Source organism: Seriola aureovittata, chromosome 1 (assembly GCF_021018895.1).
Source record: "Seriola aureovittata isolate HTS-2021-v1 ecotype China chromosome 1, ASM2101889v1, whole genome shotgun sequence".
Taxonomy (NCBI): domain Eukaryota; kingdom Metazoa; phylum Chordata; class Actinopteri; order Carangiformes; family Carangidae; genus Seriola; species Seriola aureovittata.
Window position 1 is genome coordinate 8932130 of NC_079364.1, and position 26643 is coordinate 8958772.

The following is a 26643-nucleotide window of genomic DNA, read 5'->3' on the forward strand; positions in this document are numbered from 1 at the left end:
GAACGGAAGCCGCCGAGGCCCAGAAAGCTTTTACTGGCTGGGAAATGCAGTACGTCATGAGGGCATAGAAATATCTTCAGTGAATTAACTCAAACAAAAGAACGATTTCTTCATGCTCATACAGTTAAAAACATTTTATTCGACTTCAACTCCACGTTCAATCCGTCACACAGTTCAAACGTTGTAGCTAGTCAAAGGCAGCTCAATCATTTTAGTGCTGAGAGAAATCTGTTTATTACCAACAGGCAACAGTATACATTAAAATACTGTGTACACGTTTTGATACACATTTGGACTTTTTTTTCTACACATCTGAAGCATTTGTGTGTTGCACATGGAAGGATCTGCCAATCAGGAACATGAAAAACAAAAAGAAGTGTCAGTGATTTCCTCTCATCAGGACAAAACAACACTCTGAACACGTTCTTGTGGTTCTCGGAGTCTTCTTCAAATTGGTGGCATTCTCAAAACCTGTGCTGTGTATCTTGTCTCAGAGGATATACTTGAAGAAGCACAGTAGCATACTTTATGGATGTATTCAAACATGCCATTTTCCTTGTCTCTTGATTTTACATGCCATCATGTGAGCTTGCTAACAATGGCTTGGTTCAGAGAGTTCAGCTGATTTGTCCATTTGTCTAAAGCTGTGTAGCGAGCCCCTCCTCTCTTCTGGTAGTCCAGTTCTAGTAGCTGGTTAACTTGGTCAATTCGGCCATGGATTGTGCTGAGTAAAAAGAATAGAGAGTGAGCAGAGAAGCCACACGTTGCATTAGAAAAACAGTCCAATCTCTCCACACAATTTAGTCACACTCTTATAGTTACACCTTGAAATGCAACTTTCCTCTTCCTGTAGTTACCTCTACCAAGGATGTTATGTTTTTATCCATGTCTGTTTATTTGTTAGCAGGATTACAGAAAAAAGTACTGAACCGACTTGCACCAAACTTGGTGGAGGGATGGGGAACAGACCAGGGAGGAACCCATTAAATTTTGGGGCAGTTTCAGAACATGTAGTCTGGTGTATGTTGTTTGACATTGACCTTAAAAAGGTCTGTTCTCCGAGTGCCCTTCTAATTAAACAGTATATCTGATCTCGCTGCCAATTGTACTGTGGGATAGTGCAGTAAAGACAGCGAACGACAACAGCAAAATAGGTGGAATAATTTCTTGAAAATCCCGAAATCCCAAATCCCAAAAGCAATCTCAAAGAATCAAGTATTTTTCTTAAATGTGGGGGTTGCACGTTTGTATTATTGAATTTGTTTGCTTTCATATGAGTGGCATTCATTTAAAAAACATTTTTAACATTTCAGAGCATGATGGCAAAATGTAAAAATTATTAATTTAAACATTTCACTCAGTATTTTTGAGTACATCTGAAGTTGGAGTAATCAAGTGTTTTCACTCCCTACCAAGTCATTTATATCAGTGAACCAGTACAGCTGATATATGAAGCTATAAATAGCAGATCACAATTATTACAGTACGACAATTAATTACATAAAAGATGTAAGTGAAACTGTCAAGTCATACCACCTGATTCCCTTAAGGGCCAAATGACACAAACTATGAGGAACTACGACTATTTACAGGAAGGGAGTAGATATTTTTTAGACTGTCAGCCACATGAGGGAGAAACTTACTTATCCAAGATGCACTGCACCAGCAAACTCTCCACATCACACACATCAATGTTCAGCTCCTGAAACACAAGGAAAAGAGAAAAGATTCATCCTCAAATCTGTAAACAAGTTGGCCGACTAGTCTGATTTTACATTTAGGATGCAAAGTGTTCAACACACTGTAAATCCTATTGTAAATAGTGTGTTAGGTGTGTTGCAGAAGACCTGAGGAGGAAGTCAGCCATGCAAGTATGTAAAGTAAGAAATAAATAAATACAGAAAGGGGTTTACAAAGTATTAACAGATACCATGTAGAGGCACTAGTGATGAATGGCACATGTACTGAGAGATGAACCCAAGTCCTGAGAAAAATACCATGATTATTATCATAATACTGCCTTTTTAGCTCCTCTTCTTTTGTTTGTGTTTAGTTTTGCTTTTCATCTGTAGATTTCATCATGCATGATTTATGTTAATGCTGCAACTGTATTTCACTTAACTTACTATGCTAATTAACCCGAATTGAGTAAAGCAATAATTTGCCATATTTGCCAATAATTGCTGGCCCTACAAAACAAAACCAAATCCTACAACATCAGATTCTGCTTTGACACTTGTATGACTATCTTTGTGCCTTTTTACAATAATAACTTTATCTTCATTATTGTGGAGGAATAAAAAGATCAAAGAGGAAAGATCACAGATGAAGTCACTGTACAGAACGCTTATTAATCACGTAGACTTACCTTAGAAATGAAAGGGATGTGTATTCTCGTGTACGGTTTGATGAGTTTGATAAGTACTTGAGTTCTAATGTTCCGCAGGAGCTCTGCAACACATCATCATATGATCAGCTACACTTTAGAAAAGACAATATTTTTCCCAAACACATTTATCATGAACGTGGAGTGAAAGTCATTTCCACCACTCACCCTCTATGTGCTCTCTAATGAAGGGGTCGTCCATTATGTTACTGTGATTTGTTTTCAAGATTTTCTCAAATTCAGTGATGTCATTGTTCTGGTAGGCGCTGGAAGCAAAAACATCCAGAGTTGTTATGCTATATACATTGTGTCTTCGTGACCCACAGAAAAACTCTCATCCTGATAGCTGTCAAACACATTGCAAAATATCAGACTTTTGTGTAAACACTATTCTTGTTACAGTTTTGGGTGTGCGTTCTTAGTTTCTTGTTTATGTAATAAAAATCTTAAATATATGCATGGAACCTGAGCAATTTCAGACAGCGCCTGTAACTTATGTAAACATGGGGACAAAAGAGAGCAAACAAGGAAGCAGCAGACCACTAAAGTCTTGGGAAGACAATAGTCATGTTCCATAATTTATACAAATACTGTGAAATGAACACTAATGTTGACAGAGCACTGTTTTGGCAAATTGTATAAATCGTATTAAGTCCATTACTGTTGTTAATGTATCATTTTGTACTAAGAGGAAATGATACAAGGCATGAATTCAAAGATGTGAACATCTGTACAGACCAAGCTGTTAGAATTAGTTAGTAACTGGGATAAACTGAATGAGAAACTCAGCTGAAATACTGACCAAAGGCCATACAGCACAGGGTATAGGTCCAAGAGGTAACCATCCATTCAAAACATTATGGGAACATTATTAGCACTCTGGGTCCATTTGTACAATTTTGGCCATCCATGACAACATATTTCTTGCAGACTTGGTTGTGATCCGAAGATGCAAGGCACAAAGCACACTCAAGCGCACTATGCCCAGTTTGCTGAGGTCATGGATGCACATGAATAAAAGGTGAGAGTCTGTATAAGTCATTATCATATATAATAACTAATGTGTTAGGGGATTGTGTCAATAATAGCTAATCACACCTCTCCTTTCTTCTCCTGTATAAGTTGTTCTCTCTTCACAATGACATAATGAAGTTTAGTAATGAAGCCTGCAGTGGCTTTGCCAGACATAACCTTACAACAGAGTGCATGGGACAACATACAATCAGACAGATTAAAAGTCAACTGTTCAACCATATTTTCTAAGCCTATGGAAATAAAAAGTGAACCATATATTTTGTAGCCAAGCAAAACATTGTTTTAAACATTTTAGATGTGTACTTCGCTTAAAATAGGTTAAACAACTGTCACTGACGAAGCCTTCTCACTATTCTCGTCATTTGTCCATTTTTGCTCCTTAGTAAAGCTGTGACTGCTGAGATGGTGTAGACCTCAGAGTAAACTTGGCAAGTAAAATGTTATACGAGATAAAAAAAACAACCAACACTAGAACAAAGTGTGATGTACACAAACATTTTTCAATTAAGAAATGAATCCATGCTTACCTTACTAAGTTTGTCATTGCTAGGATCTCGGGGTCATTTTTGTATGGTTTGGCCTTTGGAAAAAAAATATGAAAAGTTATTCCTGGCGCTAACAATGAAGTAAACGTCTCCCACAATAGTTTAATAGTTCAAAATAGTTTAAACACATTCAAGTCGTGCTTTATCAAAAAATTCAACTGCAAACTGCTCAAACTTATGTGGTAACTAGCTGTCTTGTTCTCTCCCGTTACGTATTCTGAACAGTTATCAAACGCAAACATTTAAAACAGTCACAATTATTTTCATACCTCTTGAGAGTCAAAAGGGTTTATTCCTGACTTCATCAGCATGTTGGCTAGGACCAGGTACTTCAGGCATGTTGTCCTTCTTGGGCTTCCAGACTCATCATAGTTTTTAAAGGCCTCAAAGAAGTCTGTGTGAGCTTTCTCAAACTCACCCTCTCTCAGGTGCATCTTCCCACCACACTCTGGTCAGGAGCAAACAAGCACACGTCTTTCAGCAAAAAGCTATAACAGTACATAATGAGAAAGTATCACAACGCAAGGCTAAACAAATGTTCTGTGAATGAAGGAGGTATGTACACCATCATACCTCTGATAACTCCCATTATGAGTGGGTGAGGAATGGCAGATTTAATATGAAGTGACTGTTCATATAGGGCTTTCAATTTCTTGTTGTTTTTTTGTGCTGTGTACATCTGGATCTCGAGAGCATAGATCTCCAACAGCTGCGTGCCCTTCTTAAGGTCATCCTCTCCATCATCTGTCTGTAGTTGACATAAAATCATTTATTAAATCATTATCATAATTGATCGATTGTTGCTTTTAAAACCTCATTTCTTGTATGAAAACAGGGAAATTTATTATTGCATATTCAATCAAAAAAGAATTAAAAAATTGACCTATTTACCTGACATGACTGGTGAAGTTGCCTAAGGATCTTTTGCAGTTTCCCATACTCTTCTCTCTCCAAGTACAGCTTCCCCAACTGCAGGGGAGAAACAAAAAAGAGCATTTTTTTTTTAAAGACCTGTTTTACATGGAAATTATCACATAAGACTGCCTGGAACCAGTAAAGAATCTTTGTGTACCTTTGTGTTAGTTTTAAACCACAGTCTGTCATTTTTTGCATCTTTCAAAGCCTCCAATGTGGTTTCGTAAAACTCCTGTAGCAAGTCCATCTAGTAAAACAGGAAACACATTTCAAGAAGACACATTTAAATCACCTGGTTTTCCGAGTTCCAAGGACACAACATATGTAACTGCCAGCTGGAGTTTGCTTTGTCTCACATTGTCTGTCGATACCTGTTTGGAGGTAGAGATGTAGTCCAGAATGGAATTGATGGACTTCTCTGAGTAGTTCCTGGTGACAGCACTTCTGATGTATGTAAGGAGCTGCTTGTACCTGTTCATCATCTCTGGAAAGTTGGTCTACAAGGTTGAGAAACGCACATACATTAAAAAAAAACACTCTTAATGCAAAGATTAATTCTGGTGGGACAGGCATAAAAAAAAAATAAAACTATGGCATGTATTATATTGCATACCAACTTGAAGTTGATTTTGATCATCTGTTTCAGTGCTTTGAATCCCCATTCTCCTTTCTCTCCTTCTAGTTCCAATACCTGAACACATAGCAAAATCAAGAGATGTAAATATATCATACTTGAAAATAACGTCGGCTAATTTTAAGGAGCACTACTCCACCTTCTGGAAACTGCTGAGTGCTGCTTTGGGATCATCCTCCTTCAAGGCTTTTGAGTTGTAGTACTGGTTCTCCAGGTCCACATTTGGCTCTGAATTACTGTCCTCTGAGTATTCCTAAAGTTAAGCATGTGCATGTCAAAGTGCAAACATAGAAGTTACATATTTAGAAACAAAACATGTCAGAAACTCTTCGCTAGCTAACGTAAGGCTAAACATTGCAAAATGAGTTTTCATATTATTCTGCAAATATGAGCCTTGTGCTAACGTTAAGTTAGCTCAACGCAAGGGCTTGGTGACTAGCAGGTTGGCTTGTTTTTCCTGCTGGCAAATTAAATCTACTGGCAGCTGAACGCGTGTAACCTAATATAGCTAACAGGCAATGTTAATGTTCATTAATATTAGCCAGCTGCCTAGAAGCTAAAGCCAACTACCGTTAGCTAGCTAGGAAGCTAACGATAATCACCCACTCTCAGCTTGATGTTAGCCAACAAGCTAACTAGCTAAACAGCTAACGCACTGTCGGCACTGCACTGTTAGCGCTCAGCGGACAAAAACGTTGAAATTTAAAGCAAGGTAAATAATTTCAGGTTTAAATACCAGGTCGTAATCTTCTTCATCATCGCACATGAAATCGTCTTCCATGTCAGACATCTTGATGGTGTTCCTTGTCCTTATTCAGAGACAGACGGTAGCCCGGCCTGTGCTGTGTTTTGCAGCGGCGGTGAGGTGGTGTGTCAGGGCGGCAAGAAGCAGGAACCTATTTCCCTCCATAGATGGCGCTATCGGATCGTCTCAGCTGCAGTCCTTTGCCCCTTGGAGCATGACACGACTGTGAGATGCATCTTTAAAACAATGTACTGGAATAATAGATTGTACAAATCAGTGGTGGAAAGTAATTAAATGTACTTAAGTACTGTTCCTGAGTACAATTTTAAGGTACGTACACTAGAGTATTTCTATTCAATGCTTCTCCATTACATTTCAGAGGGATTTTTTAAAATACTTTTTATTTCAGTACATTAATCTGACACCTGCAGTTAATAGCTAGTTACTTTCCAGATTCAGATCTGATATTGAGTCAAATTAACATCAGAAAGCTACAGCATCAAAATTATTAAGACTAATAGCATACTCCAGTAATATGAGGTGACATGAGCCATTTTGCTGCATAATAAGAACTCAGCTATTGATACTGTAAGTAGCTACTTCTTGCTGTTAATTCTTCAGTACTACACATTTTACTTTGAATGTAGGATGTTTACTTGAAATGGAGTATTTGTACATTGAAATATACTTACATACTTAAGTATTTAGCTACTTTCCTCCACTGCATTGTCATATGGCTGGTTTTACTTCAAAAAGGGATCTGAATACTTCTTCAACCACTCCTGACACAGCAGTTCTGTTACAGAAACTAAATTATATGTTAGGCTACTGCATTTTTCTGAAATAGTATCATGGGAAACATTTGGATGAAACATTACATATAGTATATACAGCTCCGGAAGTTGGATATATAAGGATTAAAATATTAATATAAAGCTATATTCATAACAAGAAATGTTTCAGCTCTTTTTGGCCTTTAGCTTCTTAAGCTAGGGAAAGTATATATGACCACAAAGAAAAGAAAAGGAGAGAAGAAAGAATATATACTTATAAAATGTATGGATCATGTTGCAAGTTGGAGTATTTAAATCCATTACTAAGCATATTATGATTGTATGTTGTATTTTGCATGTCAAATTAATCAGCTAAGTAACTTCTAACTGTACCTGTCAAATAAATGAAGAGAAGTACAGTATTTCCCACTAAAATGTAGAGTATAAGTATAAGGTAGAACAAATTATAAAGGCACAATTGCTCCAAGTTGTACTTATATACAGTACTTGAGTAAATGTGTTAATTTCCACCACTGTAAATGTCCATGAACTCCAGTTTTGCGTGTCAGTTTTCAGTCAGCCCTGTGAGTCAGGTTCACGTTTAATGGATTTCGTGACTGTTCTCTCAACAATCTTGGCTGCCATACAGAGAGACCATTGGCAGCATCACATCAGTCTCTAGCGTCTCTGCTTAACTGGGGGGGGGGGTCATTCCACATCAAACCATATGAAAGATTTTATTACTGAGGACATTACTTTCCTGTTCCGAAAATTTACGCAATCTGCTTGTGTGTCATCAAGTTATGTGTCATACGTTTATTTCCAAAAACTGATGAGTGCGGGTGAAAAAGTTCATCATCCTACGCAGACAGTTTGGCCATAATATTTACAATATCCAGACATGAATCACCAACACCAATGCTAGAGGGAAGAATGTATTCACAGACTGACTTATTACTTTAAATGCATTAAGAGGACCCAGAATAATATTACTTTTGCGAGTGTGTACAAAGGTGTCATAGACAGTGCACTTTTTTCAGCCATATTATCTTTAATGTGCACACTGACAGATTTATTGCATCTCTTACATAAAGCCACGCAGCGGCTGTCTGCTGGCTTCACAAAGAAAGCAGAATATTATAATTGTTCTGCATCAGCACTGGGCTGGTGACCTGTGTGTCTGTGAGTTTGTCTATAGTTACAGGATACAGATGTGCACATCCATTTGTTGCATGTATGAGATGCATCACTCTACAAACAGTGGTGCGTGTGTAGTGTCTATCAGCACTTCATGAACTGCACTGCATCAACACAAAGACTTAACAAATGAGCAGCGCTTATCTACAAAAATCAACAACACCAGAAAAAAGCTGGGGGTCTGTGACAAAGGACACATGGTTGCTAATACACCCTGATTCACCATCACAACACCCACACAACATCCTGAAATGACATGGCATCAGGCTTTTTCACATACCTGAAACACACCATTATTATTATACTGCAGACTGGCTAATGTGTCAACACCTTCACAGTTGCTTAAGAGTGAATTTCCCAGCTGTGGTGGGGAGATGCTGCAGTACTTGAAGGGCAAAGGAGGACCCTCCCAGCCCAAGCTCAATACAACTCTATCCCATGCACCAACTTGGTGCCAAAGACTTTTATTTATCTGACTGAGTCAGGGGGATGGTGTGATAAACACAAGTTCACCATGTTTAACCTTGCCATGTAAACCTACTAACCTTATTTAGAGATCCAAAAGTATGGTATTAAGCCCTATAAACACCTCCGAGCAGCCCTTCTCCTTTCAGATAATCTTTGATGATTCATTTGATAAAATTAGTACATTGATATTATTCCCGTGGCGTCAATGTATACACTGGTCTCTATAATCCGTTTAATTTTTGGTTGCCAAAAATTGTTTTATGCCGAACCTAATAAGCTTAAAAGAGTTAATATAATCTAATTTCTGGCAGTTCCTTAATCATGAGACAAGAGTCTTTAATATATCTCCAGCATGGCATCTGGCAGCAAAAGCCTGTGTACCTCTCTGAGCAGGCTGCCTGCTTGTGTACTCTACGCAAAATCTCACCACTAAAGTGCTCACATAAGGGTGCGAACCCTTGTTGTACTGCTGCCAACTCCCTTGAAGATCATTAGTCATGCATGCTTACACGGTCACACACATAGCTGTTCATATAATGTATATACACTGTTGCTCATAAAGTTGGAATAAAATGTTTTTTACCTCTTTCCATGAAATTATTGTGCCAAAGTGATTTATTCTTGATGGATAAAGTGTATATCTTCCCAAAACTTTCCACTTTGCACCTGGTCAAAAGTGATGCATTTAAATAGGAATAAACAGAGGATTGTGTCTGAAAACAAAATTATTCCAACTTGTTGTTGGGCAACAGTATATATATATATATATATATGGTCTAATTTACACACCTGCTTAATCGTGTGCACCTCTGCATGCACATAATGGTAAATGGCCAAAAAACCTGAGCAGTTGCCAACCTTGTACAACCTTCCCTGAGGTCATCATAGCTGCTCTCACTTCTCAACTTGTGCAAGATGCGTGACTAGCCATTTTGTTTTTCTCTTTTTATTTTTTTGTTGCTGTTTTCATTTTTACAAGGTATGTAGAAGCGTGTCTCAATTTTATGCAACAACTTCCATCAAGTGGTGCTGTTATTACAGATCAAATCCAACTTTCAAGAGCTGAACCAGCCGCTGCAGCCAAGTCCACACGCACCCCTTCTGCATCACACGCTAGCATAATGTGGTATGTATGTGGGCTATAGTTTGAGAGTGTTGGGGTATCTGGAGAGTTTGTGTGCATTATAAATGTATGGGGGTTAGAAAAATACTATCCAATGACCACTTTTATTCTAATTTGGTGGAGGCGTGTGGACACATTTCTAAGGACGAAACAATCTCAGCTCAATTTGCATTGTGATAGAATCAATATAAAAAATCCTAAATTAAAAGGAACATTTTGACACTTTGTAGCATCATGCATATACCTTCTTGCCAAGAGTTAAGAGGAGAAGATCAATCACACTCCCATTTCTGTACATACGTAGCTTAACATAAAGACTGGAAGCAGGGAGAAACAGCTAGCCTGCCTCTGTCCAAATGTGACAAAGTCCCTCTAGCAGCAACAATAAAGCTCACATATTAAGATGATATATATTCTCTTAATTTGTGCAGAAACCAAAGTGTGAACAGACACTTAGTTTTACGAATGGGTTATGTGTCAAAGTATTTCCTGGCCAGCCGCAGAAACTGGCAACAAGTCTCCTGGAAGTTACTGCAAGGACGTGTTTCTTATTATGTGGAACTACTCTTTTAAGGATGACTGCACCGCCAACACTCATTAAAAAACATAACAAACATGAAGTCACACGTGGTTTCTGTCAACCAAAATTCCCTAAACATTTTTAATTGCAGAGAAATTCTCCCTACACAATCATTGAGTTAACGGTATTACTTGTTTGAGTACAAGGGAAATTGGTAAGAGTTTATTGTTTCATAACTGCAACCATGTCACGAAGTCCAGCCGACCAAAGCCTTCCCTGCAGCACAAAGCACCAGAATATCCCACCCATGCTCAATGATGTGACTGCCCTCCGACAATGGCAGGCTAACGGCTCTAAGCTGCCCTGTTTTTATTATTCTCTTTTGTGGCTGAAAATAAAAACAGATGTGGCCCAAAAGCGAGTTCAGCTTTTAGGTTAGGTCCGGGATACAGAGTGCAGGATGGGTCTCATCACCTCTCCTGCCCACTCCTTTCTCCTCCTCCTCCTCCTCCTCCTCTGTTGCCTCATGCCCTCTCCCTTTTTCCTGGTGTACTCATCCCTCTGGGTTTGGTTTAGAAAATCAAACCAGGAGACAGGGTATATTTAGATGCCCTTACATATTTCAGATGCCAAGGCTGAGGCTATGGGGCTGGTGGTTTCCAGCTTCACGCTCATGCAAAGCAAGAGGACCACATTCAGTACCAGACTGACAGAAGATGTGTGACCCTTTAGACGCTTTCATCAGCACGAGATAGTGTCAAACCCTTCGACAGACAGGATGCTGGTTTTGCAGAGCGAGCGCTTAGCGACGAACTAACCTTCTGTTGTCACACCGCTGACCTGTCAGAGAACGCGGAGTGATTTATGCCCTAAGCTGACAGCCAAGCTCAGAGGAGCCACGGCTGTGAGAGCACTTGTCAGAAGTGAAGTAATAAAACCTCTGCTTGCGCATAACTCATCTGCTGTTGAAAGGCTTGCATGTGTCTTCAGCTTCCACATACAGTATATATAGATTGAATACGTAACTATTTCTGGAAGCTCTCGGCATGCCTTCTAACGGTGGTCTATTGTCTTCTTCAGGGTCTCTTTCTCTTTGTACAAATTCATCTAGTTTGATTTTCTGTGTATTGTCTTTCATCTCTTTCTGGTCTGCAGCTGTCATGGCTTTTATTGTGCCATCTGCTGTGATTGTGACTCTTTCGCTTGAAAAGAAGATGACAACAGGCTTGGGAAGAAAATACTGCAGCTAGTCCGAGGAATGTTTTGTTGTGGAAAAAAACTACAATAACAGTAATGCTCTTACAAGCTTTACTGTAGTTTACACTGTCTGCAGAAAGGTTGTAGGAGCTGTTTCTTACCAGCGTAATGAAGGTTTAGAATGAAAACAATACTGTAAATGATATGCTTTCAATGTGGTTTCCCATTAGCATCAGTACTGATGGGTTTTTTTATTATACGTTTCCACATGTAGGTGATAGATTCAGTTTTAGGGAATTCGAGTACAGTTCTGACTGTGCTCTGCTCTCTGCAATGCACCATGTGTTGTCTTCACATTGTGTGATAAATACTGTAAATAACACTGAATGACACCAACACTATGAGTAATATTAATACCAGTGTCTACTAGTTTGCTACTGAGTATCAATACATGTTTGGATAGATGAGTGAGGAATTTGTTCTTCAGGAAAACACAGTTTCCACTATTGCAAAATTCTCCAGACCCCCCCATAATGGATCCTGGATTCAACCTGTGTCTTTTTTTGCAACAAATAATGCAACCTTTTGCTTCTAAAACAATATTGTACACACATATGTATGCTGACAACCTTACTTGGGCTTTCTAAGCTGAGAGAGAATGAAAGATCTTAAAAGGTCAGAGCAATAGAAAGTGCAGAAATGTTGCTGACAAGAAGTTTCTTCTTTCAAGAAGAACATTTGGATGCAGTAACAAATCGCAATAAAACAGATATTACAGTGACTGAATGCACTGTATCTGTATTTGTGGCAGAGAGGCTGTTATAACTGTGTGTGCCTGACCTGTTGTTACTCCAGCAGGCTCTTATGTCTGAGGCTAAAGTCTATGAGCATCCCCCAGATCAGATAAAAGCCCTCAATTTCATCCATTAGGATCTACTTTGTTTATTTCTCCACTAGTGAGTCGCCAATATTCTGCGCTGAGACTGGTGTACTACCAGGAAAGCATGCAAGATTTTCCACACTCAGTCACAAATAGTAACTTTCCATTGCATGGAACCAAGGTCCCTGCTGAGAGATTACTTTAATGTACCTTATCTGTCTCTGAGCGCCCTAAATGTTACATGGCAACAAATTATAGTTCTAGGAAAAGCAGAGGGTGTTTAAGTTGGACGAAAACGTCTTAATCAGAGTGTTGATTGATGGCCATTCATTGGCTCTAGCCTTGTTTACGTTTGAGATGACTAGTGTCCATGTATGTGTCTGTCTGAGCCTGTTGGTGCACACATATGTTAGCTGGTGCATCGATGTCTGGATGCAAGTTGTGTGTCTGACCCTTGTGGCACAAACTTACCAGAGACAGATGGAGCACTGTGACCTTCCATTTCCCACACTTGATGAAATCACTTCTATTACAAGATAAAGAGCTGCTGCAGAGGTGACACACACACAGCTGTCAACGCTCTGGCCACTGATGCAAGATAAACAAATAACTCCACTCACAGAAATAAGTTGGATTGTCACAGATCATTGTAAACATAGATATTTAACAAGACACATGATCAAACCCACATTAAAACCAATTTTGTTTCCCCTGTGCATGCAGTTTATGCATAAACTACCACAGATAATGGTGTGGTTAACAACATTTAGGCAATCCCATAAGGAGGGGAATGAGACGGAGGAATAGCAATTCAACATTCAGCATTTTTTTCTTACTTCTGTGGTTCCAGATGAGTTAGGGCCTGCTGAACCTGAGATAAGGCTAAGGAGCGGAGAAAAGCCTGGAGAATGGCACAAGTTGGAGCAAGATTGGAGCTGAAGCCGGGTCCAAGGCATGGGGTGGGGCTTAGGCTGCATGGGCATAGTGATTAGGATACTACATGGGCCAGTGCTGCATCAGATGACACTTTGCATGCAGATGTTTCTTTACGAAATCAAACAAAATTTTTCATATTCAGAATTTTCCATATATATGAGCACAAGCTTTGTGCTAAGTATAACAAAACAAATGTTATTTCACATATCAGAATCTATTACTTATTTAGGTGAGGCATATGGCTCAGGTTTAGTCGTGACCACAGCAAAGGCTGGCCGCCTGCCAATGCTTCCATGTAATTGTAGACTCTTATGCTTGTAAAGGGGAAACAGGCAAACACTTTCCCCCTGGAGTAAACCCATGGACTTAATGCATAACATACAACACAATACAGTAAATCTATATCATTCACAGTGTTGTCTACATATAAATTGTCTATGTTATGTTGAAGTCTGCTAACCACATATTTACACAGAAGCAACAGGCTATAGCATAGCGTGGGTATGTTCTGAAAAAGCCATGCAAATGAATACATGTGACCTAACGTGTGAGGTTTCAGCCTGCAAGAGATACATATATTTATTTGATTGTATTTTTTTTTTCTTTGTTTTTTTTTTTGGTCTGTCATGACCCTCAGAAAAAAAGGGTCAAGAAACTCAACAGAGTAACCTAATATAGAACCAAACTTTTACAATCTGTAAAGAGTTAGGAGGCGGCGGAGAAGAGGGTTAACAAATGGTTCTGGGCACATTTCCCACAAAGGCGGGAATTCCATCCTGCTTCACCAATCTGGACATGTTTACCTACAAAATGTGGAAGCATGATGCAGTGTCTATGTGTCAGTGTCAGTGTGTGTATGTGTGTGTGAGTGTTAGTGTTTATCAGCGTGTGTGTGTGTTTACAAGCGCATATGTGTGTGTGTGTGTGTGTGTGTGTGTGGTCGTGGTCAAAGGAGACCCTCGGCTCTCGTGACTCTGGCTTGGGATAGGAGCAGGGGGTGGGGAAGATACTATCAGGCCCTGATTTCTGTGGTTATGATGACATCCAGATAATAGCAGACACACACAGACACACGCACGCACAATAGATATACATGCACAAGCATCACTTCTCTCCGGGGCCCGCCACCACTGGCCTCTCACACACGCGCGCACACACCAAAACACAGACACACACACCAGAGCTTGAAAATTACAGCTTAGCATGCAAGCGTTGAGCAGATGGGTTGCCTAATGACTGTTGTGTACAGTGCAGAGGGAGTGTGCTGCTTTCCCATTACACGTCGCCCTTACAACTTACTAGACCCCAAAGCGCAGGTCTGGCTTTCATTAACTTTATGTCTTAACTGGCACTAGAATGACATATGTAAGTTGCAGGTGGTCAGACTATGAAAAAAGACTGGAAACATATTGGAGACTGCTCTGCACTTGCTTTTTTTGCAGGAGGTGGAATCATCGCTTGTCAAACGTGATGTGAAGTTTTTAATTTATGGCATTCAATCACCTGATTAAGTAACATCATCTACTTACTTCCTTTGTTTTTATATCTGTTTGCTTTCAGATGCAGCATAACATGATGAAAGTCTTTTATAGTCAAAGTGTCCACAAACAACAGTCCTTTTAGGAGGCTTTAAATGACATCAGTGTGTTAGCGTGAGAGTCGGAGGTAGACTGCTGAGGATCCTTCATGATTGCTGTCAAGGGATGATTACTTTAAGATGATCTCATTTAATGACCTAATATTTTAAAAGATATCGCCCGACTCTCCTATCATTAAAGGGGGATAATGTGCCTCTTAAAATCAACCTGGGCTCTTTTCCTTCTCCTTGGAGAATACTTGGACAATATCCTCCTCGCGTATCAGAGGATTTCCAAAGAATAGAATCAACTGAACTTGGAAACATTCAGAAACTCTCCATTATTAGAGCTAACACAAAGAGACAAGACTAAATTGACCGGTACTGAACTGTATGATTTACTCTTTGAACAGCATAGTGGTCCTATGCTGCAAAGTATTCACAAAATTTTTGTGCAATTTCTTCCATTTCAACTCAACTTTGACAGACAGATTTGAAATAAACTGACTGAAACACCTGACCTGACACGACCTGTCGCACAGGGATTGCCGAATATTCTAGCTATTGTATCTTGGTGATGTAACCCTTCAGTTTAATGATGATACCCTGATGGAAAAGAGCTACTCTAATTATATCATTTAGTATAATACATCATGCTTTTTTTGTTTTGTTTTTGTTTTGTCATAGATATAATGCACAACGTGTGCAAGGGTCATCTGATGGCGCCATATCCACAAACAATGAAACTCCACAGAACTTGCTACCCACCAAAATAAAACACATCAAAAGTAGATTTTTTTTATAGAGAAAACAAAAATAGATCAATCTAAGTTAGTAAGGGTTAGGGTTAGTTAAGCAATTTAAGGGTTTTGTTTTTATTATGTAATTTTATTGTTTAGGCTTTTATGGTGGAAGCTAATTGGGAGCCAAACAAAGAAAAGCATTAAAGAAAGTTATGTATGAGGGCTGAGTTTACACACTTCCATGTGAGTCATTGCTTCTAGTTTTCTTTCAACTTTATTATTCTTGTTTACCTTAATGTTTTTATCTTTTTCCAGATTTGAAGAAACAGGTATAGTAAGAAACGAGCTGTCAGACATGCACATACAGCTCAATATTTGTAGAGTTGTAATAGTATTACTTAAGCCAGCAATGCCAAAACACAGTGTTCCTTATTTACACTACTGTCACTGATGATCAATACTGTATATAAAATACATCCAAAATATGTTAATATCTCTATAAAGAGAAAGGATTAACTGACTGATAAGGTTGCATCTGACCTGTACCCCAGAAACAGTCACACAGTTATAGAGCCAAACCCATAAAAGCACTCATCAGGTCACACTCACAGATCTGAATTTACACACACCTATCTATATTACTGGCTGCTTTTAAGAAGCACCAGCCAGCAGCTCGCTCAGAGCCATATGAGTGCGTGACTGATGTTGCCTTCATGTGCGTGACCCCTCTTTATGCATGTTCAGCGGGTGCGTGAGGAAGAGACAATAGGGGGGAAAGGCCTGTCTGCCGGCTCATCTATACCTAATCTGCTGTTGCATGCAAAAGGTGGTGTGTCAGACAGCCATGAAGGTAACTTCAGATGGACAAACGGCCGCTCTGAATTACATCACTTTGTGAGGATGCTTTTGTTTCTGTGAAACCAAACACATCCACTTGAATGACATGGTGAACTGGCTGTAATTGAGATGTCAGTGCAGGAAGGCGTGTTGAACTTCTGTTAGTCTCAATTTCTCCCCTTCTCGCACGATATCTCATCCATGATACCGCCCTTCCCCATTCTCCGCTCTCTCCCCCTCCATCTTCATCCTCATCACTCTGTCTCTCTGTGAGGCACAGCGCTGTGATATCCTATACAGTCTGCACTTTTGACCAACAGTCCTGGATAATGGTTTTCAGATTCTTCAAGGTGGCCTGAATCTGTGCCAGAGCTGAAAATGGAAAGCAAACACGAGTCCACCACCCTCTGTTCCTACTTAGCTCCAATGTAAGCTGATTATTCAGGTTCTTAGAAATTTCTGTCATGCTTTTTCATGTGAGACTCCCATCGTTCAATGGCCCCACCGACTGAACTTGAGTTTGTTTTAGGACTGCCGGTCTTAATGTAATACAGTCAGCTATGGTGGAGTCAGTCATTAGTTTCAGGGAGAAACGTGCTAATGCACGTTAATGAAACCTCTACATGCGTGCCCCAGGTCTGTACGATGAGGTTAGCTGTTGTACAGTAGGTTGTATGTGGATCATTAAACACAGTGCCAGAATCTCACATGCATTATAGGTGCTTTAACAAGCTCTCCTCACATCCCACATGGCCTTGGTGTGTGGTTCCTCCGCAGAACCACAGAAATATGTTTAAAGCCTCATCTTTTCTTGTCTTACAATTATTGCGGTTTTGGAACAGCCCGAGACTTGTCTAGCGATCCATGATTCCACCATGGTGTTATTATTGGACAACAGGAAAAGTGAAATTAAATATTATAATGCCTTGGTGATATCTTTCATTGGTTTGGAATTTGCTATGTAAACAGCCAATATCTCAATCAGATCAATGACACATAATCCCTGTGAGGTCGTGGTGGCTGTGCAATCACTAGACAGATGGGGCTATTTTCTCTGAATGTCTGGGCAAAGCCTGAGATCTCAGACTTGTTGATGACTCCACCAGAGTTGATGTGAAACTAAAATTAAGTGAAAACATCCTGCAGTATGGCAGTAGAGGAAGAAATAGATATGAATCACTTTTTGCTTTCATTCAGTTCAGTACAAAGATTTCTAGTCACCGACTATGCAGCTGGTTCATTCTTCATTTTTTATGTCTTTTTTGTTTGTTTGTTTTGCTAAGCAATTGTAACGCTGTTCCAATACGAATATGCAGTTGTACATCTGTAAGCAATTGCATGACTGTTGAAAACGCTTGAATGTTATAGCGATGCTTCTTGTGGTCTTCAGCTCAGTCTTGGATTCTAACTATGATCAGTCTAATGCTGGTTCAAACTGTTTTACTAAGTTCAGCACAAAACTAGACCTATAAAAACACCATTTATAAGGTTAATAGCTCAGCAACCACCTATCTGCAAAACAGTTATTGCATCATGATTGTTTTTGTTTGTTTTATGGCCATTGTTTGCTTATTATAGAGCTTCCAGCAGAGACAGAGGGAAATGAGGAGGGAGAAGGCAAATGGCACACAACAAAGGACCCCAGTCGGATACAAGCCAAGCATGCTGCGGTCATGATCAGCACTTTAGCCCTTTAGCCACACACCTGCATCATGATTATTTATGTGGATTTCATTGAACCTAATAATACATCAAGAAGTCACAATTATAAGCTAAACTTATATCACACAATGATGATCTTTTGTGTCTTTACTGGACACAGCCATTAAACCTTTATAGTGCTGGTGGAAAAAGTAAGTGAACCCTTGGATTTAACAACTGATTGAAGCTGGCAGGTAGCCGCTGATCAGATCTGCATAAATTTGGCCCATTCTCCCTTATACAGCTGCTTCAGCTGACCCATATTCTTGGGTTGTCTGGTGTGAATGGCTCTCTTCAGGTCATTCCACAGCATCTCTACAACCAAAGCTACTGATTCACCCTCAGTTCAGCTTGATGATTTTGTGAAAAGGATTCATTGTTTGTGTTCTGAAAGCTTCCAAACGAGAAGGGTGAGAAAAGTACTTCCACTATGTGAATTGCCGCTGTCTGAAATCTCCCAAAAGTTCTCAGGATCTTCATCTAGTCACGTGATTGATTTGACCCCCTCTGTTTTAAGAACACGCAGAGCACCATATGTGCACTGGTTTCAAGGGCTAGCAGGTTTTGCAACATCATTGTACTTTTTTCCTCTATGGCCCCTGAGCTATACTCTGCTTTTCGGTACAGATGAGTGGTGTGACCACAGAGAAGTCACACAGCAGACACTATATCGATGAGCTCTGAAACTGATTAATGCATGCATTCCATGTTACAGGATGACACTGAACTGGGGAGCATTTAATCTCCAGGATGTGAACCAGGCCGGCGGTGGGCTGGAGAGGGAAAATATAGCTCTCTGGGCTTGCATAAATTGTGAAACGTTAAAGATCAGATAGAGCAATAACTTTGAAGCATGAATAGCGCATATGAGAAATTGTATTTTTTTTTAACCACAGACTCACATTATGTCAATGAAAAAACATCTCTTAATGAAGTCTCTTACAACTTGTAGTATTTTATCATTTTTGAAAACATAATGTATATATATGTATGAGGTGAAATAAACAAAATTATACTTGCATGCTTGAACTTTTTTTTTTTCTTTTACTTTTTTTACGTGAGCTCTCTCCTTTTCTGTGTGCATGCCATCAATATGTATTTTTGTGTGGTTTAAATATTTCACCATGTGAACCCCCTCCCCACACACCATCCTTTACCTCACCCACCCCCGGCTGTAAAGGTGTGAGGTGTGTCTCATAGTGTGGCGGGAGCAGGGCAGGCGTTCCTACACTGCTAAGAGGTGTTAAGGCCAGTAAATCTGCGCTGAGGGGTGGTCTCTGAGCCTGCCCCAGCCTTGGCAGGACCCCTGGGCCCAAATTGAAAGCAGACGTGTTTGGAGTTCATTCTCTGAGTTACTACTGTTCAATTGTGATTTACAAGAGTGTGTGAGATATGGAAATCTCTCACGCAACTCAAGATATGGGCTGAGTGAAAGCACATTGTGAAACAGGCCCCTCCGCCCTGTGGGAAGGACTAATCTGTAAACTCATGCTATCCCTCCATTTGGACAAGACTGTTTATTCAGTGTTTTCATCCTTTCAGCCTGTCATCTTCTCAAGTAGGGGAACAATGTCCGCTTTGGCTAATGGGAAAAGCATGGCTTTTCCACGAGGGGTTCTATCCTCTACGAACAAACACGTGTTATATGATAGTATCTTCTCTGTTAATGAATTCATGAAAACTATTTAGTAATTAACATGTCAGTGCTTTCCGGCAAACTCCTGCACTCCTGCTAAAATGTCAGTGACTAGGGCACCATAGTCTCAATAACAGTGTTTATATCTATATCTCTCTCTGGTCGATGCTTTTGTCCAAAGAAACATATAATTGACATGACATCCAAGTCACCGTAGCTCTATCTGGATCTACAATTTTATTCACTTTTGCAAAATTAAAGGAATAATTTGTATACATTTCTAAATAAAACATTTAATAAGAAATTTACTTAAAATCTATTGACTAATATGTCATCAGAAGTAATCACATATAAAGTTGATAACCACATGTTTTTTTAGATTCATCATATTCATCTGTGTGGTGGGGTATGAGAAAACACAAAACCTGGCAGCCTGACCTCCACACTCTACCATTACAGTTTTACACAATTGTTTACACACTAAAATTGGAAGTTGAAATGCAATCACCAAAACCTGAAACTCATCTTCCAAATCCCTAAACAAAGTCTGCAAAATTGAAAGCACAATTTCTTTTTCTTTTCTTTTTTTTTATTTATATAACTCTAAAGGCCACGGATGAGCTCTCCTGGTCACGGGGAAAATGGAGGTCAATGGTGAAGCAAGAGCTAAGGGTCAAGGAGAGAAAGTAAGAGGAAGAAGAGGAGGACGAGGGAGGGCAGTCGTCTCAGATGAGATCGTGGGCCACATCGATTGACCAAGTGCTCAACCATGGATTAATTATGAAGGAGGCTGGGCGAGTTATTATTTATTTGAGTCCATATTACTGTAACCAACTGATCAGATATTCATAGTAGTGTTTTGCGTTGACCGCATCACTTTGTTGTTGTTTGGTAGATCTTTTCATACGATGGCGTGTGTAACATTTTGATGTAAAAGGAAAGAGAAAACAGTTTTAAATGCAGTGTTTGCTTTTGCTAGAGATTTGTAGAGTTTCGCATTTTGTGTTTTGTGTTTAGAGTTTTGAGGAAAATGAGCCACAGATTCAGAAAATGTTTGTAAACAATTGTGAAAAGAGACATTTGCTCAGCTTGTCGAGTCGCATCTGTCCCGCTTGACAATGCCAACAAGTGTGGTTCAAAACAGAGCAAGCACACTGCATATCACACTATGTGCAATGTAGCTGGCACATTTTCCAAGTCTTTGCAAAGGCTGACTCAACTAAACAACAGGTTTCAACACAACCAGCAACAACATCTCTTTCCTGTAGTTCCTCCACAGCTGAAATAAAAAGTAAGACATAGAAAGTTACAGATTTCAACAGTAACTGTAATAAAAAACTGCAATAAAGATGTGTTAAGCAAAATTGTAAGTGATAAAATTAATATCCACCTTTTAATTTTCTATTTTACATCATCTGAATACCATTTACAATTACCTGGAAAAAATTAAGTTCATCTGGGTTAATTTGTTAATTGTTTGAATACTTTACTCAATAATGTTAATAGTTTTCACTATGTGTGCTTTGTTACTAAGCAGAATGGCAGTAAAATAAATGTTAAGTGCTTTTATGACTAATTCCCTACAACAGATGTCACAGGTAAAGAGAAACACATGTCACCCTCGTGGGTTTAGTTTGTTTTGTTCAGGTGGATGGCAGCAGCACACCTTTGGTTATAAACCAGGCCAGTTCAGGACATAACTGTTCACTTAAGTTATTTCCTCTGGCCTGTGTCCTGGCCTCTTGCATGCATGTTGCCTCACAAGGGTCTCTGCTGGACACACACACACACCCAAACACATATACACAACACGCACCAGGCTCCTTCCTCCAGACAACACCTGCTCTCCACACGAACAGTTCCTGTTCATCCATCCTTCTCTAGCCACAAAACTCTCCTGCCCTTATGGGAAGTCTCGGCTTACCAGGCGATAGAGGACTTTAATGAAACACTTAGAAACTTTGACCTGTGACCTTGCTAGAATAATGCTCACTCAGTGACGCTGACCGATGTGAGATGGAAGGTCAAGGGATAAAAAGGTCAATGGAGTTACAGACATGAGAAATGGAGGCAACCCTGCGGTGATGCCATAATGTAGACTACCATCTAATTTCCTTGCAGGTTCAGGGCCAATCGCACGGTGCAGACAGATAAACTTCCTGGCGAGGTAGCTGCTAGCAGGAATTCATAAGGGTAATGTGTCTGTTCTCCTTCCAACATCGGCTCCTGTTGTCCAGCTCTGCTATGCTTCTCCCACCCTCACCATTAAAAAGACATCTATCCTTAAAATGAGACAGAGAGGGAGGCATGACAGAGATTGAAAGGCACTGTTACCTAAAAGCCGCAGACAGTGGTGCTTTACTTGTCAAAAATAAAACCACATGGATACATCACATGGACACAGACGAGCGTTGGCATGTGCGCACACTCAAACACATTCACAGATTGACTTCCATTTGACGTCTGCATAGATGATCCAGTTAGACAAACACTCATGAATGATGACTAACTTGCGGATGCAAATAAAAGTGTAAATATTATGTTCAGTGTTGAAAGCAATATACGTAAACTCGATAAAAGATATTGGCTCCATGTTTTGAGAAATCCTTGCATATAAACTCCTCGCTGTGTATGCGATGTGCGTGTGTGTGCGTGTGCACTCATGAATCCATGAACTTGTCAGCCTTTTGTAATGAGGGTTATGAAAATAAAACACAAAATACTGGCTCTTGTTACCTTCTATCATAACACATGACACAGACATTCCTCTCAGAAGCCAATGAACAGTTGAGTGACTCAGTGTTATGGTTATGGCTCCACTAAAGCCAGTAGCTATGAGAAGATTAAGGAGGACTTCAGATGGATCCAAAACGAGCTCTGCCCCAGAAGGAATTTTATTTGGCCTTTCACTTGTGGGAGATTAATTCTGATCATGAGTCCTTTTTGTCTGCTTATTATTTTCACTAATTACCATTACTAAAGTGAAGGACAGCTGATTAGTGTGTGTGTGTGTGTGTGTGTGTGTGTGTGTGTGTGTGTGTTTCTCTCCACTCACTGCCTCCCTCACTGGCCTCTCCTGCAAACCACACCGCAGCTCAAGTGTTCCATACAAGTGATTCACAGAGCATTCGCTTTCTTGTTTTTTGGGCTTTGGGTTTTTGAAGTAAATCTACTTTCAGGGCACAGGTTTCATTTTTGGATTTTAAAACTTGTGAAAAAAGTGAAAGTTATAAAGGAGAGAGCTCTTACGGAAAATTACATTATATATACTTATCTAGACCCAGGAAGCTGCTTATAAACAACAATTTGTTCTGTAAAAATCGAAGACAGATCAAGACCAATCACTAAAAATGTACCTCCCACAGAATCATTATTTTCCCATGGTACAATGTGCTTGGCACTGACTCTGTTTTGTGATGAAAGAGATTCAAATATTAGAGTAGGCAGTTCCTGTCAACACAGGTAAGTCAATGTGGTCTCAGGCAAATTCCAATTACTTCACCTGTTTTCTGCTGAGACGGTATCTAGCATGACTGACGAAGTCTAGCTGAAACTGACTGCTGAATTGATATCCTGACAATGTACAGCTTAGATCAATGACAGCTGAGTCCGACGTGGTCTTTTAAGGCCACTGTATAAAGAATTTTGACAGCATGGACTTTCCTCCGGCAACAGAGACCAAAAATAAAAGTACCCTGTGGAGTCTTTGAACCACTAGAAGTGAAACATGTAACAGTTGCCCCCACAGATTTTCAATCATCTCACAGTTTTGTTTTCTGGTATTTTAACCACAGAACACAGAGTTTCCAGTATGGATACAGAAGTACGTTTTTCAGTGGTTTGGGTGTGTTGTCGCAGGTGCTGCTGGTGGAAGTGGTGACAGAGACAAGACTTAAAAGGTGTATGTAAGTAAAAATAACAAGGTGCACAGGTTGTCCCGGTTACTAACCAAATCAGCCACTGTTATCATAAATGTCATCCCAGTTCAAGTTATTCATCAGTAAAATTTCATTTCACTATCGAGATCAGTTGGTGTTCAGACAAATAAAATCGTATTTACCTGCAGCTCCTGACACTAACAGGTAAAATACAAAGGAAATGTGTCCAATATGCTGTGCTTGTATCTTATTTCTTACCTGGCTTATTTAACAACTCCATTTTCATGCGCATTAAAATAACAAACATAGATGTGAAATGAGTTATTGATTAAACCTAATTATATCAAGGTGGGAAACGCTATCACAATGTATTGATAAAAATCTGCACCGCCACTTCTGTCAACATATTTTGCAGTATTACACAGTATGGCACCTGTATAACATTACTTTAGTATCACTGTAGAGAATTAAAAGTGCCTATCTGATGGGGTTTATAGAGTTTTCTTCCTCCAAGGAATGTCGTCTGGCATTGTCATCCCTGCACACAAGGCAATCGCAGTCCAGACTTTTCTGGTCTGTGGTTCCCAGATGGTGGAGCGAGCTACCAAACGCTATCAGAGCAAGGGCGACTCTGTCTGTCTTCAAGAATCTCTTGAAGACTCATCTCATCCAAGAGCACCTCCCCTCCTAACATTTTCTAAGTCGTACCTACTGTGCTCTCTCAGTGCACTTATTGCATAGATGTAGTACTCCTACTGTACTGGAGCTTTAGTGTTGTAGCCCACATAAGAATATAATGTCTGACATCATTATAATAATTGCAATATAATTGCAATTTGATAAAGGAGACCCCCAACAAAATATGTATATCTTTACTGATAACAGTCTGTGGTGAAGTGTCAGTGACCAAGTCACACAAGAGCAACTCTAGAAAGACTGCAAACAGCTTTGTCCCCAAAGCACCCCCACCCCCCCAGCATACTAGCCCTCCTTTTCACATTCCCCCGTCGATGCCAGATTCATGCCAGGTTCATTAAGTGCTCCATTTAGCTCAGTGAAGCCCCATGCATGGCTCTTTTCATGAAGTTAATACACTTGGTGTGTTTGAACCTCACACATGTTATTATCACTGCACCCTGCTGTTTGAATCCCCCCCACTTTTTATGATTAGACTAGAATGTGCTGCACCTAGATGAACCATGGCATTTTATTAGCACGCTAGTTGTTAGTCTGTTTTTAAAAGAATGTTTTGCAAGGGTTTTAACATGTTATTATTGTAAAACAACCTCCACTCCAGCTGTATGGCCAGAGAAACACAGACAGACTAACATGACAAAGAGGCAAAGACTAAAGAAAGATGGTGAGAAAAACAGAACAGAGAGGGAAATGCAGACACTCAGAGTAATAATGAGACTCATCTGGAAGTACTTTGTGCCAAAGAGGAAAGCAACTGTGGTTCTGAAAAAGGTTGTGACAGCAATCTCCTACAGTAAAGTATTATCTGATGTATTTAATTTCAGATAATTCTTTAAATAAAGCTCTCTTTAGATAAGACATGGCTGTTCAGAGTAATTAAGATCATAATTTATTTGGAGAGTCAAGTTCCGATACTCAATTTACCAACAAATTATGACGTTTTTTTCAGTAAATATAAGTATACAAAACAAACACTATACAATATAATTCTAAAAAAACTTGAATTATATGTATTATGGTATCACTTGTTTATTAACTACTTTTTGACACCTGATAGTTAATATCAGAACTGCTCAAAAGCTAAAATCAGTCGACATCAGCAGTCCCTTTAATTGTTGTTGATGATGATGATATGTGTTTTAATGTAATCCACATTAAAACCGCCCATTCTTTTGTAATTAGTGGACACAAAAATACCAAAACTTATGGTACTTATAGCACAAAATAAGAGCATTTGGACTCGAAATATTAAATATTTCTCCTGGATGAGAAGAAAGACAAAGTATCCTTGACTTGTAGTTTAAGTTTAGCACAGAACTGGCTAAACATTAATTATTTTCATGGTTTTCTCAAGAGGCATATTTCATATTAGTTCATAATGGTGTCGCTAGAGGAAGTCACAAAAATCATTAGCATTCATCTTCTCCATGAACATCTGTACAAAATGTCATAATCCATGTATTAGATACTGTAGTTGAACTGGGAGCAAACTGGTGGACGGTCAACGAATCCTTTGACAAACAGCAGTGTCACTAATATGGGTAAGAATGTGGTGTCGCTCTCTCCAAAACATTCATCCCAAGAGTATAACAATTTGTTTTACTTTAGGTGGACCACACCAAAAAGGATAAAAAGGATGTTAGATGGTTAAAAAAAAGTCATGTCAAGTGGGATTAGTGCGACAGATCTTTACTTGAGAGGTTTTAAGGTGCAAAAGTTTGAGTTTCCTCACATCGCTGTTGCATCTCTGAAGACATTCAGTGCTCACACTGTCAGAATGGCAATGACATTATGATATTACAGTGTAGCAACAAGGTTCATGTCCTACAAATCAACTGATCAACAGCAACTGAAAACAGCATCTTTTCTTCATGCATTTATGCGCCAAAATATAAATACAAACCAAATTAGATGCTGCTATATAAACTGTCCACTGTTCTGGGTCAGAAACTCAAAGTGCTTATTTTAGAACGTCTTTCTCCTTTCAAGCCACTAAGGCAGAGCCTGTTTTTATAAGTAAGGCTCTGCTTTTTCTGATACATGAACAGATATGGTGAGCAGTTAAGACTGTGATCCCTAACAGCTGTTCCTGCATTAGATGGGATCAACATATTCCCCCGACAGTGAAGCACAACACCGGTTCACATTCTCTAACAAGGCCGATTACACTGGCCCTAATGCACTGCAACTGCCTACAACATCACGAAGTGTGCCTACCAACA

The 26643-nt window shown here is 39.5% G+C and overlaps 1 protein-coding gene across 2 annotated transcripts; it reads right to left on the minus strand.

Moving 5' to 3' along the window:
* Positions 1 to 119: 119 nt before the first annotated feature.
* Positions 120 to 6415, minus strand: cops2 (COP9 signalosome subunit 2). 2 transcript variants are annotated; one of them, XM_056379155.1, is made up of 13 exons: positions 6252 to 6415; positions 5655 to 5768; positions 5495 to 5572; positions 5238 to 5378; positions 5039 to 5128; positions 4858 to 4935; positions 4540 to 4714; positions 4236 to 4414; positions 3949 to 4001; positions 2555 to 2652; positions 2369 to 2451; positions 1644 to 1702; positions 120 to 724 (listed from the first exon to the last, which is right to left on the minus strand). In XM_056379155.1, exons 1-13 carry the CDS (start codon positions 6303 to 6305, stop codon positions 580 to 582), a joined length of 1347 nt encoding a protein of 448 aa, XP_056235130.1. In that variant the 5' UTR covers positions 6306 to 6415; the 3' UTR covers positions 120 to 579. The 2 variants fall into 2 exon arrangements, with proteins under 2 accessions (XP_056235130.1, XP_056235139.1); XM_056379164.1 differs by having other exon boundaries at positions 5253 to 5378; positions 6252 to 6410.
* Between the last annotated feature and the right edge of the window lie 20228 nt (positions 6416 to 26643).

Excerpts from the sequence above, each read along its gene's own strand:
- cops2 (XM_056379155.1), bottom strand. The coding sequence starts at position 6,305 with ATGTCTGACATGGAAGACGATTTCATGTGCGATGATGAAGAAGATTAC. Across the intron at positions 4,002-4,235 it reads ACCCTTTTGACTCTCAAGAG|GCCAAACCATACAAAAATGA; the intron begins GTATGAAAATAA and ends TTTTTTCCAAAG. Across the intron at positions 2,452-2,554 it reads CATTAGAGAGCACATAGAGG|AGCTCCTGCGGAACATTAGA; the intron begins GTGAGTGGTGGA and ends GATGTGTTGCAG.